At 41.6% G+C, this 19125-nt stretch overlaps 1 protein-coding gene across 1 annotated transcript; it reads left to right on the top strand.

Annotated features, from left to right (window-relative positions):
* Positions 1 to 2234: 2234 nt before the first annotated feature.
* On the top strand, positions 2235 to 5301 carry IL9 (interleukin 9). The gene is made up of 5 exons (XM_061188206.1): positions 2235 to 2348; positions 2468 to 2503; positions 2589 to 2621; positions 3857 to 3988; positions 5191 to 5301. The coding sequence occupies exons 1-5, from the start codon at positions 2235 to 2237 to the stop codon at positions 5299 to 5301; spliced, it is 426 nt and encodes a 141-aa protein (XP_061044189.1).
* Positions 5302 to 19125: the final 13824 nt, after the last annotated feature.

The raw sequence follows: 19125 nt of genomic DNA, 5'->3' as shown, positions 1-19125 counted from the left end.
TGGTAGTTTCCATTTCTATAACAGCTTTCCATTTTTACTGAGTTTCAAGGCTCAGGGTCTTCAGTAGGCAGTGATATCTAGCTAGAATTTAGTATCACTCTTCTATTCTTATTGTTACTTTCTGGTGTTGTTTTCATGGTTTTATTTTTATTGTTTTTTATGATTATTTTCTATTTATGTAAAGTGTTAGTGCTGCTATTGCTGCAATTCTCTTTTCCATTCCTTCATGGTTATAAGATTGCTGCTGAAGCTCCTGCCATCACATCCATGCCCAAACTGGAATAAGGGGTAAGGGCAGGTTTCAGCTACTTTTATCTCCTACTACCAAGAAAGCAAAAGAATTATACAGACATTGCATTGATCAGAACATGTCACATGGTCGCCTATAGCAGCAAGAGAGGCTGAAAAAGTGAATGTTTGGCTGGGCACATTGCCACCATGAACTAATCAGGGTTCTACCATCAAGGAAAGGGCATAGATACTGGACTCGGTAATAAAAGTGTTTGCCATAGGCTGGGAAGCCTTTGAACCTTCTTCTTAGTGCCTGCAGAGGACAGGCCTGGAAGTTAGAGATGCGGGAGGATTTGGGGAATTAAGCAGAAAGCCAATTTCTTTTTACCTTGTTTGCCACCAAGATAGTGCGGCCACATAGAGCCACCAAACACCAATGAACCATCGTCGCTCGTAAGGAACAACGTGCAACGAGAAAAGCAATAATGTCACACGCTCTTACAGTAGTAAGAGTAGTGGTGAGAAATCTTACGGGTTTGTCCCCATTGGCCACTACAGCACAAAGTGCCAAGCAAAGTGCCTTTTCAGTCTCTATTATGTAGAAGAAATATTTTCTTAAGTGCACACACCTCCAAATATGTACCCTAGAAACTAGGTCTGAAATCTTATAAAATCTCAGTTTATGTGCACATTTCTTACTATTTCAAAAACTTTTCACATTAATGATTTGACCTAACAAGGATTTAGTGATGGCCCACTGTTCCCCAGGCACCTTCCCAAGTGCTAAGGATACAGGGGTGAAGTAGACCCACAAGAGGTATATATCCTGATGGAAGAGGCAGACAAAAAACACACAGAGAAGCAGGAAAGCCAGAATATTAAGGACTGAACCTGGGAGTCAGACTTCTGGGTTTGAATACAAATTTTGTTGCTTTCTGGCTGTGTGGCTTTGGGCAAATTGTTTGCCTCTCTGTGCCTCAGTTTCCACAGCTATAAAATAAAATAATGAGGATAATTATACTACTTCCTTCATAGGGCTACAGTAAGACTGCTTCCTGGCTCATAGGGATTAGAACAGCTTCTCCAAAGAACCAAGAAGCTAAGGTGCAGACAGCGTTTTAAAAGGTAAAAAAATGGGGATGACAAATTAGTACAGACCTCATTTGATGACTGTACACATTACATGGTTTAATTCCCACAAAGTGCTTAGAATTGTGACTGGTATGTAATAAGTACTCAATAAATGTTAACTATTATCTTATTTTGAGCATGGAGTTTTTACTGGATGTTGCACAGTGCTATGTAAGTTCCCTAAAGACACTAAGGAATCCTCCAGGCCAGTTTTAACGGGCACTGTTGCTGCATTCTTGTGCTTAAGTTGAAGACTTCCTCCTTCAGTCACTTGTTCCAGGAAGCATTTGTGTGAGGTAGGGAATCTGGCCCCAAGCATGGAAGACAAGTTTAAGATTTGGGAGTAAAGTATAGTAAGATTGAGGTAGCAATGATGAGACTGAGCTTGCAAAAACCCTGATGACAGAACCGCTCTCCTGCACTATTTCTCATCCTCCCTGCCCTCCTTCGTCAGAATACCAGTGACTGGCTATTATATCAGCATTTCCAATAAAGTAAAAAGGGGAAAATACAGACCTGGGCTTTCATGGAAAGTATTTTCACTCTCACAACCAGAATCTCTGCCTTAAAAAAAATTATTGTTTTAAGATCTTTAACCTTTCCTGCAGCATCTTGATACCCAACTTTTTGAAAAGTGTCTTTTCTGAGGAATGGTATTTTGTGGGACAATGTAACATAGTCTTTGCCAAGTGACTCAGTTTGAGATATATATACACGCAAATATTGTTTCAATGTCAAGTGGCCCAAATTTACAGAGAAAAAGTGGGCATTGGTATCAGTTTGACGTCAGGGTTTTCCCATGTTTGCAGGGCAGCTTTAAATACAACTTGATTTGAAGGCATTTGAAGGCCAAGCTCCAGCCCCTTGTCAAGATGCTCCTGGCCGTGGTCCTTGCCTCTGCCCTGCTCCTCTGCTCCGCGGCCAGCCAGAGGTGTTTGACCTTGACAGGGATCAAGGATGTCGAGTACCTCATCAACAACCTGCAGGTAATCTGCAGAGGGGGGCGCCAGCGGGAAAGGCAATTATTGAAAATTTAAGTGAAATATAAGAGGATGAAAAATGCACCACTCACCATGGGTTCTTGTTTCTCCACTTACTTTTTTAGAAACATCCACCTTCAAACTGCAGCTGCAGCACCAATGTGAGTAAATGCTCTTCTAAGATCTTTCCAAACTAATTTTAGTTTTCACATCTGGAATCTTCACTGTGAAATTTCTCTTTCGCAGGTAACTGATTGTTTGTGTCTGCCCATTCCTTCTGTAAGTATAGTAAAAGAAAATAATCTTGATCATGTTTTTTTAAAGCCTTTAAGTCAAAATTAATTGTTCTATTTGATATCTGAAATAAGAAACTGTTACTTAGTTATAATTGTTACAGATTAGTAACAATTTTAAAAACCTTTCAAAATCTTGAAATTCTATGCTATTGATATATACATTTCTTTGCATTTAGTCTCCTTGAGAAGTCTGAACACTTTTCGATATTTAAAAAAGAATCTTGAATGTGTTTTTAGATTAGTGGCCATGTGCCCAATTAAATCAAACTGGGACTGAGAATATAACAAATGATATAGTTCATATCACACTGTTTTCTAATCCATTTGCTGGTATCTCTAGGGTTGCAAAACAATGTAAATAAAATGACATCCTTTTGTCCTTCCTCTGGCCTAAACTCTCTACATACTTTGCCTTCTCCCTACCTCCCTCCCTATCCTTCTGTTTAGCTGATTTAGAGTGGCTATTGCAAGGTTTGAAGCCTGCCTTCCAGGAGGATAGGGTGTCTGAGATTGTGGGTGGAGGGAAAGTGAAAAGGGTTTCCAGGGAGTCATGCCCCACTTTGGCAGAGAGGAAGCGTGGCAGGAATTTCCTGGTTAAGGTGAGGAAGCAGCACCTACCCAAGGTGCTGTTGTGCTTGACTCTCTCACAAGCCAGGCCTGGGAGAACCTGAGCTTTTCACCACAGCTGAGGTCAGGTGTCACACCCTACCACAGTCCATCTATTAGATGACAAGAGCATATTATGACTTCTGAGGAGGAACCACACATTTATGGCCCAGCCCATTCCCTTAGTTTTTAATCCATGGTTTTAGCTACTGCTGAAACAATGGCAGTATTCAACTGGCATATCCCATCAGGCTGGTGTGAAAAGGCTTTTCCTTTCTCTGTACTTTCAAACTCACTATGACAAGACTTGGAACAAGGGAGCATCCTTTGAAAAGTAGACTCAGCACTGGCTGTTTCCTGGGGTCCACAGGCCTCATGTTCCCTGGGGTGCAACATACTGGAAATCTTCAGGGAGTGTCACTGTGGGAAAAGGGCCTTACCTTGAAATATTGAAGGTCATTTCCTAGCCTGGCAAGGGACCTGTCTAAAAAACAATGCAAGTTTAGATTACATTGGTTAAATTAAAATAGCCTCTAAAAGCATTCTCTTTGTGATTCCTACTCAAAGCTGTCCTCTGAGTGTTTCTTTTCCTAAATCCTTGTTATTTACCAGGACAACTGCACCACAGCATGCTTACAAGAGGGTCTGTCGCAGATGACCAACACCACAGTGAAAACAAGTTTCCCGCTGATTTTCAATCGGGTGAAGAAAACAGTTGAAGCTCTCCAGAACAACAAGTGTGGAGTGAGTGTGTTTTTATCTGTGATGTGCTCTGGTTAGTTATTTTTGTGTGAATGTCAATGCCAACTCCATCTGAATGAGAAAGGGTGATAAGGTTGGAACTGGTAGTTCAAGGTTGATTAGGGACATATAAGAAATTTAATCAGAGCAAGAGAATTAAAGTGAGATCTGCCCGGATGGTTCATTGTTCCCTCTCACTTTAAAAAACACTCACCCTTATGTTGGCTTTTACTTCTCTCCACCTCTTGAATAATGAAAGAATCTAGCCTGATTGTAATTAGAAGCTAAAATCTAGAGAATCAGGGCTGTAACCCGTACAGTTCTAAATTATCTTAGAGATTCAGTTTGCCGAGTGGATATTCTGGCCTGTAAGTTAAAGTTTTCTTTCCATTGGCCAAGGAGGTGTTTAAAGGAAGCCACATCCACATCCAGGTGGAAGCTTGTCATCTGCCCTAAATGTCCATCAGCGCGTCCTCTTCTTGAGCATACACCCTGGTCGCTGGAGGAGAGGGGAGGGAGTGAACTTTTTTCATCACCGTCACCATGTGAGGGCCCCTCCTCACTCAGCTACTGAACTGCGGGGGTTTCTGCCGTCAACAGCATGCAGCTCTAAATGCTTTATATATACTGTTTCATTGAATACTTACCTTAATGACAATTGTCAGATTTACCACCCTCACATTGTAGAGGAGGAAACTGAGGCTCAGTGAGGTTAACTGATTTGCCCAAGGCTGCATATTTAATAAGCGGCAGCGCTGAGGTTTGAACTCTGGTCTCTGGGACCCCTAAATCCCGCTGTTAGCCATTGTACTATAAAATGACCTTGGAAGGACAGCCAGAAAGAACAATAACAAAATTTTAAGCCTCAAAGCACCCCAAGAAGGTTTCCTCTAATGAGGAGATTTAGAGATTTAGGGCCACTTGATATGTGTGTGTGTGTGTGTGTGTGTGTGTGTGTGTGTGTGTCGCAAGCAGACCCCTGAAATCCTACTTCAAAGTCAACCACCTATGCCGCCTACACAAAATGTTAGCGACTCCCCATCCATTTGCTCCATGCCTCAAGTCCCCCACTGCCAGCACACCCCCATCCCCACTGACCATCCCCCCCCCGTCCACTCACCAGGCTCTGGGCAGGGTGGTTCCTGGGGCTGCTGGGTTCCATACTGTTTTAGTCACTCTGCCTTTGTCAACTTTTATCCCAACAGTCTTTCTCCTGTGAACAGCCATGCAACCAAACCACAGCAGGCAATATGATGACATTTCTGAAGACTCTCCTGGAAAGTTTCCAGAAAGAAAGGATGAGAGGCAGAGTGTGAAGCTGAAATGTTATTTATTCTATTTATTGAATTTAGAAAGCCTCCTCTTTAAGTGGTTGCAATTAAAAAAATCAAATAAGCCATGCTAAGTCAAAATCAGCTTTAATAGTTTGTTTAAAATTTTATGTCTTTATTTTGGAATAAACAGATCTTGGAAAAAAACTCAGTCTGGTCTCTAGGTGCTTATTTGTTCCTTGATGCTCAGAACAAAGAAAGCTACAAGTCTGTCAATGGGCTGATGGGTCAAATACTCCTGTAATAACAGTAAGACTCGTTATCCTCAACACAGACTTGAAGCCTCGTGAACCGTGTCTGGGGCTGTTAGGAACAGGGCCGCACAGCAGGAAGTGAGCGGCAGGCGAGCGAAGCTTCATCTGCCGCTCCCCATCACTCCCCATCGCTCCCCATCGCTCCCCATCGCTCGCATTACTGCCTGAACCATCCCCCAGCCCCCCACACACACTCCCGTCCGTGGGGATATCGTCTACCACGAAACTTGTCCCTGGTGCCAAAAAGGCTGGGGGCTGCTGGTTTAGAGGAATCTACTAAGGGCAGTATTTTTCTAGGTACTGGTAAAATTAAAATTGCTTTTCCCTATGGGGCTAGACCATCCTTTGGTACTTTTGATGTCAATAATACATAAAGTTCAGAGCACCCAGAGCCAGGATTCCTCAAAGGGATTTGCTCAAAGGCACTTCTGTCGGTTACAATGTCAAGAAATATCCATGTGACCTGCACAGCAAACAGGCCTTGGCCAGAGGTGAGGTTCTCTGATGATATGGGCAGTGTGGTCCCTGTAGCTGTGCAGCTCCATTAGTGACGGGGGTGGCACGAAATTCGCCCTCCACCTGCAGCCATGCCCCTCCCGCACAGGGGAAGTGGAGGAGTTTTAGCAAAGGGGGCCTAGGTCAGGGGAGTGTTTTATTATTTGGTGCAGAAATGGTGGGTCCATGGGTACATCCAATCATAATTATTTTAGTCTTAGTTTTGACAGAAAGAGCCAAGTTTCTCAGTGATTAACTGACGGTGACATGTCTATCAAAGGGCAACAAGCTGGATCTCTAAGTTCAGAGGCTTTCTGCTCACTGGTTTAAACTTTGTCTTCCCTCAGTGCTGAAGGCCATCAGGCATGTTGCAGGGGACACAGACCTCCATACAGACAGACAACAGTCATAGTCTGTTGACCCATCGGCTTCCCGAGAAAAGGGAAAACATCACGTGGCAGGGGGGTGGGAGTGGGGTATAAGTTCTGTCGAGGAGGTTTCCTCAGGACCTCTCATAGCATGAGAATTCGTGCTCCAGCTATTACTGTTTTTATGAGTATCTCCCAGCATCTCCTATATTATTTCCTCCCTGAGACTCAGAGTCTGACCCCTAAGTGTCCTCAGTGCCCTCCCTCTTGGCACCCAGCTCCCAGCACCGGAGGCCTGCCCTGCAGGGTGGGTCGAATGCAGGGTCCGGCCGTGGCTGCTGTGCCGGCTCCCTAGCTGGCCTGTGGATTCCCATGGACAAAGCGCTGAGAAAATGGTCTGTCAAATAACACATTTACTATTATTTATTAATATTAATCATGTAATTATTAAGCCCTTACTCTATACATACTAAGCATGCATTATCTCATTTAATCTCCTAATAAACCGTAGGAGGTAGGTATTATTATTTCTGTTTTACAGATGAGGAAATTAAGGCTCAGAAACGTTAAGTGACCTTCCCAAGGTGCCACGGGTGGTAAGAGTTAGAGTAGGGATCCAACCCCAGCTATCTCTGATTCCAAACTCTTTGCTCTCTCCATTCTGCTCTTTTCTTACTCTGTGTATATCGTGTCTGTGTTGTGTTCCCGCTGACTACAGCCTGACGGTAAAAAAAGATTCGTAATAATATGGGCCCACATTCTATTTTCCAAAAACCTGGGGGCGAGAGAGCTTTCAGAATTCAAACTGTTTAGCTGTTTAGAAAGAGAATACATAATTCACACTTCATGCATTACACAACCTCCATAGCAGGGCCTGGGGCAGGATCCTGTAATTAAACACATTAATAGTCTGCAAAAAACAGAGGAGCAATCGCGTGAGGTAGTCAGCTTTGGCAACCAAATGAGTCTCAACAAATCTTGGGCTTTCAGAGCTGCTTGGATTTCAACATTATGATAAGGGATTTGTGGGCATTTCTTTAGCTCTGGCCCCACTTACAGAAAGGGGGGCCCTCTCTTTGCACTGGGCACCTCCAGGAGGGCCGGAGACCTCTGTGGCTCACTGGACAGCCCTCCGTGGCATCCAGGTCATGGCAGCAGGGCCTTCTCCTCTCCTTTCCTCTCCTCTCCTCTCCTCCATCCAGGTTTTCTGAATGACTGGCCCCAGACGCAGAGCTGTGCCGCATTATACAACATGGTTTACAGCCTGCAGCCTTGGAAGCCGCCCCCTCAGCAATGCTCACCCCACACGGGCATCACAACAAGGACAGACGCTGGTGGTTGGTGATGGTTTCAGAACACAACCTGGGGATGCAATCAGCTGCCGGAGAAGATGGGCAGAGAGATAAGCTGCAACTCACTGTCACAGCTTAGTCACCAGCAGAGCTTGGCGGTTTCCCTTGGCTTTTCTGCAAAGGTGGCATTACCCACTGGATGCACCCCTGCAGCCAGTTCAAAGCAGGATTCTCAGGGCCTGCCTGTGATGAGGTGCCCTGTCATTGCTCTCCTTCCTGTGCCAGAGGAGCTGAGATTTATCTAGAAGTCACCTTGGAGAAAGAAGAAAAAGAAGGACTAACATTTATTGTTTGCTGTGTACCAGGCACTCAGTTAATGATGTTTTGTTCAATATCTAGTTGGATCTTTACAACAAGCCCATGGGGTAGGTGTAGAATTATTGTCTGCAATTATGCCTAGTGCACAGATGAGGAAAACGAGGCCCAGAAAGTTTACATGGTTACATTACTTGCCAGGGGCACACTGCTCACAAGTGGAAAAGCCAAGATTCCAGCTCAGGTAACTGACTCAAGAGCTACATTCTTAAATCTGACCCACAGGAGGGTGTCGGCTCTCAACACAGTCAGTCTCAACAACCTGGCTGCCTTGTCCAGGTTGCCAGGCCCCCAGCAGAGTTGTGCCCAGGAGATTCCAGGTCAGGGCACAATGTCACTGGCCAAAGCCAAGCCCAGATGCTTCTGGCCTGAAAGCTGACCAGTCCACATCCATCTGTCTGTCTCTCCCTCTCTGCCCATCCATCCCATTTGAGGCAGGAAGATACTGTGCAGTCTCAGCCCTGCAATTCCTTTCCTACCCTGCTCCCCTCCTCATTCATCCCAGACCAACACCTTTCTTCCTCTGCAAAGGGAGCACTCAGCAGAAATGCAAAGACCATTCACCCATTGAAAGTGTACAACTCAGTGGATTTGAGTATATTCACAGGGCTGTGCAACCATCACCACAATCTGATTTCAGAACATTTTCATCACCCGCAAAAGAAACCCTGTACACATTAGCAGCCATTCCCTATCCTCCCTTCCCCCAGCCTAATCAACTAATAATCTACTTTCTGTCTCTACTGTATAAATTTGTCTCTTCTGGATTTTTCCTCTAACTGGAATATGATATGTTCTTCTGGGACTGGCATCTTTGACTTACCATGATGCTTTCAAGGTTCATTATGTTGTAGCATGTATCAGTACTTCATTTCTTTTTATTTTTTAATTTTTATTTTATTATTATTATTATCTTGGCCATGCCGTGCAGCATGTGGGATCTTAGTTCCCCCACCAGGGATCGAACCCACATCACATGCAGTGGAAGTACAGAGTCTTAACCACTGACCACCAGGGAAGTTCTACTTCATTTCTTCTTATAGCCAAATAATATTCCTTTGCATGGATATACTGCATTTTATTTATCCATTCATCAGTTGATAGACATTTGTGTTGATTCCACTCTTTGGCTATTATGAATAATGCTGCTATGAACATTCATATAAAGGTTTTTTGTGTGAACATGTTTTCATTTCTCTTGGGTATATACCTATGAGTGGAATTGCTAGGTCATAAGGTAATGCTGTTTAAATTTTGAGGAACTGCCAAACTGTTTTCCAAAGTGGCTGCACCATTTTACATTTCTACCCAGCAATGTATGAGGGTTCCAATTTCTCCACTTCTTTGTCATCATTTGTTATTATCTGTCCTTTTGATTATAGCCATCCTAGTGGGTATAAGGTGGTATCTCGTGGTAGGTTTGATTTGCTTTTCCCTTATAACTAGTGATGCATCTTTTCATGTGCTCATTGGCCACTTGTATAGAAATATCTATTCAAATACTTTGCCCATTTTTTTTTAATTTTTGAATTTTATTTTATTTATTTTTTTATACAGCAGGTTCTTATTAGTCATCAATTTTATACACATCAGTGTATACATGTCAATCCCAATCTGCCAATTCATCACACCACCACCACCACCCCACCGCTTTCCCCACTTGGTGTCCATACGTTTGTTCTCTACATCTGTGTCTCATTTTCTGCCCTGCAAACAGGTTCATCTGTACCATTTTTCTAGGTTCCACATATATGCGTTAATATACGATATTTGTTTTTCTCTTTCTGACTTACTTCACTCTGTATGACAGTCTCTAGATCCATCCACGTCTCAACAAATGACCCAATTTCGTTCCTTTTTATGGCTGAGTAATATTCCATTGTATATATGTACCACAACTTCTTTATCCATTCATCTGTCGATGGGCATTTATATTGCTTCCATGACCTGGCTATTGTAAATAGTGTTGCAATGAACATTGGGGTGCATGTGTCTTTTTGAATTATGGTTTTCTCTGGGTATATGCCCAGTAGTGGGATTGATGGATCATATGGTAATTCTATTTTTAGTTTTGTAAGGAACCTCCATACTGTTCTCCATAGTGGCTGTATCAATTTACATTCCCACCAACAGTGCAAAAAGGTTCCCTTTTCTCCACACCCTCTCCAGCATTTGTTGTTTGTAGATTTTCTGATGATGCCCATTCTAACTGGTGTGAGGTGATACCTCATTGTAGTTTTGATTTGCATTTCTCTAATGATTAGTGATGTTGAGCATCCTTTCATGTGTTTCTTGGCCATCTGTATGTCTTCTTTGGAGAAATGTCTATTTAGGTCTTGTGCCCATTTTTGGATTGGGTTGTTTTTTTTAATATTGAGCTGCATGAGCTGTTTATATATTTTGGAGATTAATCCTTTGTCCCTTGATTCGTTTGCAAATATTTTCTCCCATTCTGAGGGTTGTCTTTTCGTCTTCTTTATGGTTTCCTTTGCTGTGCAAAGCTTTGAGGTCCCATTAGGTCCCATTTGTTTATTTTTGCTTTTATTTCCATTACTCTAGGAGGTGGATCAAAAAAGATCTTGCTGTGATTTATGTCGAAGAGTGTTCTTCCTATGTTTTCCTCTAAGAGTTTTATAGTGTCCGGTCTTACATTTAGGTCTCTAATACATTTTGAGTTTATTTTTGTGTATGGTGTTAGGGAATGTTCTAATTTCATTCTTTTACATGTAGCTGTCCAGTTTTCCCAGCACCACTTATTGGAGAGACTGTCTTTTCTCCATTGTATATCCTTGCCTCCTTTGTCATAGATTAGTTGACCATAGGTGCGTGGGTTTATCTCTGGGCTTTCTATCTTGTTCCATTGATCTATGTTTCTGTTTTTGTGCCAGTACCATATTGTCTTGATTACTGTAGCCTTATAGTATAGTCTGAAGTCAGGGAGTCTGATTCCTCCAGCTCCCTTTTTTCCCCTCAAGACTGCTTTGGCTATTCACGGTCTTTTTCGTCTCCATACAAAATTTTTTTTTTAAATTAATTAATTTATTTATTTTTGGCTGTGTTGGGTCTTCGTTTCTGTGCGAGGGCTTTCTCCAGTTGCGGCAAGTGGGGGCCACTCTTCATTGCAGTGCGTGGGCCTCTCACTATCATGGCCTCTCTTGTTGCGGAGCACAGGCTCCAGACGCACAGGCTCAGTGATTGTGGCTCACGGGCGTAGTTGCTCTGCGGCATGTGGGATCTTCCCAGACCAGGGCTCGAACCCGTGTCCCCTGCATTAGCAGGCAGATTCTCAACCACTGTGCCACCAAGGAAGCCTCTCCATACAAATTTTAAGATTTTTTTGTTCTAGTTCTGTAAAAAATGCCATTGGTAATTTGATAGGTATTGCATTGAATCTGTAGATTGCTTTGGGTAGTAGAGTCATTTTCACAATATTGATTCTTCCAATCCAGGAACATGGTATATCTCTCCATCTGTTGGTATTATCTTTAATTTCTTTTATCAGTGTCTTATAGCTTTCTGCATACAGGTCTTTTGTCTCCCTAGGTAGGTTTATTCCTAGGTATTTTATTCTTTTTTTTGCAATGGTAAATGGGAGTGTTTCCTTAATTTCTCTTTCAGATTTTTCGTCATTAGTGTATAGGAATGCAAGAGATTTCTGTGCATTAATTTCCTATCCTGCAACTTTGCCAGATTCATTGATTAGCTCTAGTAGTTTTCTGGTAGCATCTTTAGGATTCTCTATATATAGTATCATGACATCTGCAAACAGTGACAGTTTTACTTCTTCTTTTCCGATTTGGATTCCTTTTATTTCTTTTTCTTCTCTGATTGCTGTGGCTAGGACTTCCAAAACTATGTTGAATAATAGTGGTGAGAGTGGACATCCTTGTCTTGTTCCTGATCTTAGAGGAAATGCTTTCAGTTTTTCACCATTGAGAATGATGTTTGCTGTGGGTTTGTCATATATGACCTTTATTATGTTGAGGTAGGTTCCCTCTATGCTCACTTTCTGGAGAGTTTTTATCATAAATGGGTGTTGAATTTTGTCAAAAGCTTTCTCTGCATCTATTGAGATGATCATACGGTTTTTATTCTTCAATTTGTTAATATGGTGTATCCCATTGATTGATTTGCGTATATTGAAGAATCCTTGCATCCCTGGGATAAATCCCACTTGATCGTGGTGTATGATCCTTTTAATGTGTTGTTTGATTCTGTTTGCTAGTATTTTGTTGAGGATTTTTGCATCTATATTCATCCGTGATATTGGTCTGTAATTTTCTTTTTTTGTAGTATCTTTGTCTGGTTTTGGTATCAGGGTGATGGTGTCCTCATAGAATGAGTTTGGGAGTGTTCCTTCCTCCACAATTTTTTGGAAGAGTTTGAGAAGGATGGGTGTTAGCTCTTCTCTAAATGTTTGACAGAATTCACCTGTGAAGCCATCTGGTCCTGGACTTTTGTTTGTTGGAAGATTTTTAATCACAGTTTCAATTTCATTACTTGTGATTGGTCTGTTCATATTTTCTATTTCTTCCTGGTTCAGTCTCGGAAGGTTATACCTTTCTAAGAATTTGTCCATTTCTTCCAGGTTGTCCATTTTATTGGCATAGAGTTGCTTGTAGTAGTCTCTTAGGATACTTTGTATTTCTGCTGTGTCTGTTGTAACTTCTCCTTTTTCATTTCTAATTTTATTGATTTGACTCCTCTCCCTCTTTTTCTTGATGAGTCTGGCTAATGGTTTATCAATTTTGTTTATCTTCTCAAAGAACCAGCTTTTAATTTTATTGATCTTTTCTATTGTTTTCTTTGTTTCTATTTATTTCTGCTCTGATCTTTATGATTTCTTTCCTTCTCCTAACTTTGGGTTTTGTTTGTTCTTCTTTCTCTAGTTCCTTTAGGTGTAAGGTTAGATTGTTTATTTGAGATTTTTCTTGTTTCTTGAGGTAGGCTTGTATAGCTATAAACTTCCCTCTTAGAACTGCTTTTGCTGCCTCCCATAGGTTTTGGGTCGTTGTGTTTTCATTGTCATTTGTCTCTAGGTATTTTTTTATTTCCTCTTTGATTTCTTCAGTGATCGCTTGGTTATTTAGTAATGTATTGTTTAGCCTCCATGTGTTTGTGTTTTTAATGTTTTTTTCCCTGTAATTCATTTCTAATCTCATAGTGTGTGGTCAGAAAAGATGCTTGATATGATTTCAGTTTTCTTAAATTTACTGAGGCTTGATTTGTGACCCAAGATGTGATCTATCCTGGAGAACGTTCCATGTGCACTTGAGAAGAAACTGTAATCTGCTGTTTTGGGATGGAATGTCCTATAAATATCAATTAAATCTATCTGGTCTATTGTGTCATTTAAAGCTTCTGTTTCCTTATTTATTTTCATTTTGGATGATCTGTCCATTGGTGTAAGTGAGGTGTTAAAGTCCCCCACTATTATTGTGTCACTGTCTCTTTCCTCTTTTACAGCTGTTAGCAGTTGCCTTATGTATTGAGGTGCTCCTATGTTGGGAGCATATATATTTATAATTGTTATATCTTCTTCTTGGATTGATCCCTTGATCATTATGTAGTGTCCTTCCTTGTCTCTTGTAACATTCTTTATTTTAAAGTCTGTTTTATCTGATATGAGTATTGCTACTCCAGCTTTCTTTTGATTTCCATTTGCATGGAATATCTTTTTCCATCCCCTCACTTTCAGTCTGAATGTGTCCCTAGGTCTGAAGTGGGTCTCTTGTCGACAGCATATATATGGGTCTTGTTTTTGTATCCATTCAGCAAGCCTGTGTCTTTTGGTTGGAGCATTTAATCCATTCACGTTTAAGGCAATGATTTATTTGTATGTTCCTATGACCATTTTCTTAATTGTTTTGGGTTTGTTTTTGTAGGTCTTTTCTTCTCTTGTGTTTCCCACTTAGAGAAGTTCCTTTAGCATTTGTTGTACAGCTGGTTTGGTGGTGCTGAATTCTCTTAGCTTTTGCTTGTCTGTAAACATTTTAATTTCTCTGTCGAATCTGAATGAGATCCTTGCTGGGTAGAGTAATCTTGGTTGTAGGTTCTTCCCTTTCATCACTTTAAGTATATCATGCCACTCCCTTCTGGCTTGTAGAGTTTCTGCTGAGAAATCAGCTGTTAACCTTATGGGAGTTCCCTTGTATGTTATTTGTCGTTTTTCCCTTGCTGCTTTTAATAATTTTTCTTTGTCTTTAATTTTTGCCAATTTGATTACTATGTGTCTCAGCGTGTTTCTCCTTGGGTTTATCCTGTATGGGACTCTCTGCACTTCCTGGATTTGGGTGGCTATTTCCTTTCCCATGTTAGGGAAGTTTTCGACTATAATCTCTTCAAATATTTTCTCAGGTCCTTTCTCTCTCTGTTCTCCTTCTGGGACCCCTATAATGCGAATGTTGTTGCGTTTAATGTTGTCCCAGAGGTCTCTTAGGCTGTCTTCATTTCTTTTCATTCTTTTTTCTTTATTCTGTTCCACAGCAGTGAATTCCACCATTCTGTCTTCCAGGTCACTTATCTGTTCTTCTGCCTCAGTTATTCTGCTATTGATTCCTTCTAGTGTAGTTTTCATTTCAGTTATTGTATTGTTCATCTCTGTTTGTTTGTTAATTCTTCTAGGTCTTTGTTAAACATTTCTTGCATCTTCTGGATCTTTGCCTCCATTCTTTTTTCAAGGTCCTGGATCATCTTCACTATCATTATTCTGAATTCTTTTTCTGGAAGGTTGCCTATCTCCACTTCATTTAGTTGTTTTTCTGGGGTTTTTTCTTGTTCCTTCATCTGGTACACAGCCCTCTGCCTTTTCATCTTGTCTCTCTTTCTGTGAATGTGGTTTTTGTTCCACAGGCTGCAGGACTGCAGTTCTTCTTGCTTCTGCTGTCTGCCCTGCCTTTGCCCATTTTTAAATTGAGTTATTTGTCTTTTTATAGTTGAGTTGTAAGAGTTCTTTGTACTTCTGGATAAAAGTCTCTTATTTGATATAAGATTTGCAAATATTTTCTCCCATTTTGTGGGTTGTCTTTTTCCTTTTCTTCATGGTATTGGTAGCACAAAAGTTTTAAGTTATCATCCAATTTGTCTATTTTCTATTTTGTCACTTACACTTTTGGTATTCTAAGAAATCTTTGCCTAACCCAAGGTCACAAAGATTTATTTGTATGTTTTCTTCTATGAGTTTCATAGTTTTACCTCTTACATCTAGGTCTATGATCCGTCTTGGGTTAATTTTCATATATGGTGTGAGATAAGGTTCCAACTTCACTCTTCTGGCATGTGGATACTCAGTTGTCCCAACACCATTTGTTGAAAAGACTATTCTTTCTCCATTGAATTATCTTGGCATCCACATCAAAAACCAACTGACCATGAATATAAGGGTTTATTTCTGGACTCTCAATTTTATCCTGTTGCTCTATGAGTCTATCCTTATGCCAGCACCACGCTGTCTTGATCACTGTAACCTTGTCATAGGCAAGAGTGGGTCCTCCAACTTGACTCTTACATATCAAAATTGTTTTGGCTACTCTGGGTCCTTTGCATTTCCATATGAGTTTTAAGATTAGCGTTTTGTTTTTGTTTTTTTTTTTTAAAGGTATCTGGGATTTTGAGAGAGATTGCATTAAATCTGTATGTCAATTTGGGAAGTACTGCTATCTTAACAATATTTAGTCTTCTGATCCATGACATAGAGTATCTTTCTATTTATTTAGATCTTTTAAAATTTCTTTCAGTAAGGTTTTGTAGTTTTTAGTATAAAAATCCTGTACTTTTATTAAAATGTGCCTAAATATTTCATTATTCAAATACAATTGTAAACAGAATTGTTTTCTTAATTTCATTTCTGGTATGTTCATTGCTAAGATATAGAAGTACAATTGATTTTTGTAGGTTGATCTTATATCCTGAAACCTTGTTGAACTTGTTTATTTGTTCTAATAGGTTTTAGTGGATTCCTTAGGATTTTCTATATACCAGATCATATCATCTGTAAATAGAAGTAGCTTAGTTCTCCTTTCCAATGTGGATGCCTTATATTTCATTTTCTTGCCTAATTACCCTGGCTACAACATCCAGTGCAATGTTGGATAGAAGTGGCCAGAGTCTTGTTCCTGATCTTAGTAGGAAAGCACCTATCCTTTCACTATAAGTTTGATGTTGGCTGTGGACTTTTTGTAGATGCCCTGTATCAGGTTGAGGAAGCTCTCTTCTGTTCTCAGTTCATTCAGTGTTTTTATCATGAACAAGTATTGGAGTTTGTCAAACGCTTTTTGTGCAACGACTGAAGTGACTGTCCTTTACTTATTAATATAGATGTTAATTCTTGGCTTTTGAATTTCCAAAGGTAGAGCTCCTAGCTCTAGGGGGAGGAAGTAATAGCCTATGGACCTTGGAAGAGAAGTTAGAGAAGATGATAGCAGACACTGGTGAGTGCCTCTCCCCCAGCTGAGCTTGGAGTGGTGGTGGCAGAACTCCAGGGAGGCTTGAGGACCTGAGAAGGGAGGGCTCCTGAGCCACATGTCCTGTGTGCCCCGGGAGATGACAATCGGAAAAGAAACTGTCTCCTGCCACCCATTACATGGTGTGGCATAGGGAGCCCCAGGAAGGTGGGCCTGATGCAGGCCCTTGAGTAGTTCCAGTGTGGAAGGCAAGGCTTTTCCCATAGGACAGAGAGGGGCATGGATGTGTCATGGAGCACGGTAAGGCCAGAGGGGCCTCAGGGTTGGCAGATATGGCAGGCAGGGACCATGTGGCCAGGACCAGATGGGAATGAAGATGCTTCCACAGAAGCCACCATGGAGGGAAGGCCATGCCCCAGGACTAGACAGGAAGAATGCTAGCATAGGATGGAGCATCTCCCAAGAGCAAGAAGCCTCTCCCTATACCCCAAACCCTGAGAATCTAAAGTCACCCCAGGAGAGGGAGAATAAGGAGAAAATCCTGAACTGGCTGTATTTAACTTGGAATTTCTGAGTTTTACATCTGAAATGGCAAAATTACTTTTTCTGCCACCAGGTAGAATGGAAGCTTGAAAAAAACTAAATTAAAAAAAAAAAGCAAGCTTCTTTTATTTTTTGTACACCTGAGGATGTGGCTGAGTCAATCAACAAACACCAGTAAAGCACACAAGGAGTGCCAAGTGCTGGGTTCGACACAGTGGTGTCTTCATAATCTACAGGTGTGGAGGGGAGCGACACCCGGCACAAGGCAGTTAGGGGTGGGTCCTGTGACTGGTGAGGGTGACTGGGCCCAGAGCATGCTGGCCTCTCCCCACTCTCCACCAGCAGCCGGAAAAAGCAGACATTCTCTGGATGGTTTTTCCGGCTCCCAGGTGCTCACGGGCTGGACTCCTCTGCTTGACCAAATGTTTCCTGGAACCTTCATTGATATCAGCCTGTCAGAGAGAGGCACTGGGAGTCAGAACCCTGGAGGACTTGAATCAATGACTCGACAGATATCCTGGGCATCAGAAAGGTCACATCAGCATCTGCATCCACCCCACCCCAAGCACGTATATTGGAGGTCTACTTGGGGGTCCAGAGGCCTAGGAGCCGAGCATCTGTAGAAGTCAGAGTTTTAGAGGCAGAGACAAGGCTCAGGGACCACCGACGCAGCCACTCTGTGTCATCCCATGAAAAATGCCAACAACCCAGACTCAGAGAGAGGAAGACAGCCTGAAACCGAAACAGGAAAAATCACAGAGTACCCAACCTCCACCACGTTCCTCTGACCCCTATGTTTAGCACTTCACAGTTTAGAAAACCGCTTTAGCAATAGAGTCTTACTGAATCCCTGGAAGATAGGTAAGGGAGGTCCACCCAGTGTGGCCATTTTACAGATGAGGAAACTGAGGTCCAGGAGGGCCAAATCTTGCCAAGTTCATGCAGGTAGCGGATTACAGACCTGGAGCTGGAACCCAAGGCAAGGTCTCCCTGGTCTGAAGTTAGTTCCACCACAGAGAAGTAAAAGAACAATGACAACAACGGAGATGATGAAACCCCAAAAAACAGGAAGAGAAGTGTCATGGGGCCCAGATGCTCTAACCACTGAAACCAATGTCACGAGGTACCAGAAGCACCGACCTGCGGTGCATTTAGTTGACCTCTGCTGCCACCTAGTGGAGATTCTACAGTTCATCAGCCGAGAGTGCTTTTGGGTGACTGATTTTGTTCTGTAGAGCAGGAGTTCTCAAAGGGAGACCCGTGCTCAAAACTATTTTCATATGACACCAAGATATTATCTGCCTTTTTTAAGTCTCATATTATCACAAGTGTACAATGGAGTTTTCAGAAAACTACATGGCAAGGGATATCGCAACCGACCGAAAGCAGAAGCAAATATGGGAATCCAACTGTCCTCTGTTTAAGCCAGACATTAGGAGATTTGTAAAACTGTAAAACAGTGCAACTTTTCTCATTATTTATTTTTGTTTGGAAAGAATAACTGTTTTCATTAAAATATGTGTGCTAAAATGTAATGGGCTTATTATACTTTAAACAAATACTTTAAAAATTCTCAGTTTTTACAGATGGCCAAAAGATGCTCAGCATCACTAATTATCAGAGAAATGCAAATCAAAACCAATGAGGTATCACCTCACACCAGTCAGAATGGTCATCTTCAAAAGTCTACAAACAATAAATGCTGGAGAGGGTGTGGAGAAAAGGGGACCCTCCTGCATTGTTGGTGGGAATGTAAATTGGTACAACCACTATGGAGAACAGCATGGAGGTTCCTTAAAAAACTAAAAATAGAACTACCATATGACCCAGCAATCCCACTACTGGCCATATATCTGGGAAAAAAACATGGTTCAAAAGGAAACATGCACCCCAACTGCAGTGCTGTTTACAATAGCCAAGACATGGAAGCAATCTAAATGTCCATTGACAGAGGAGTGGATAAAGAAGATGTGGTGCACACATACACTGGAATATTACTCAGCCACAAAAAAGAACGAAATAATGCCATCTGCAGTAACATGGATGGACCTAGAGATTGTAATACTGAGTGAAGTACTGA

Source organism: Eubalaena glacialis, chromosome 4 (genome assembly GCF_028564815.1).
Source record: "Eubalaena glacialis isolate mEubGla1 chromosome 4, mEubGla1.1.hap2.+ XY, whole genome shotgun sequence".
Taxonomy (NCBI): domain Eukaryota; kingdom Metazoa; phylum Chordata; class Mammalia; order Artiodactyla; family Balaenidae; genus Eubalaena; species Eubalaena glacialis.
This window is presented reverse-complemented; position numbering and strand designations above follow the sequence as displayed.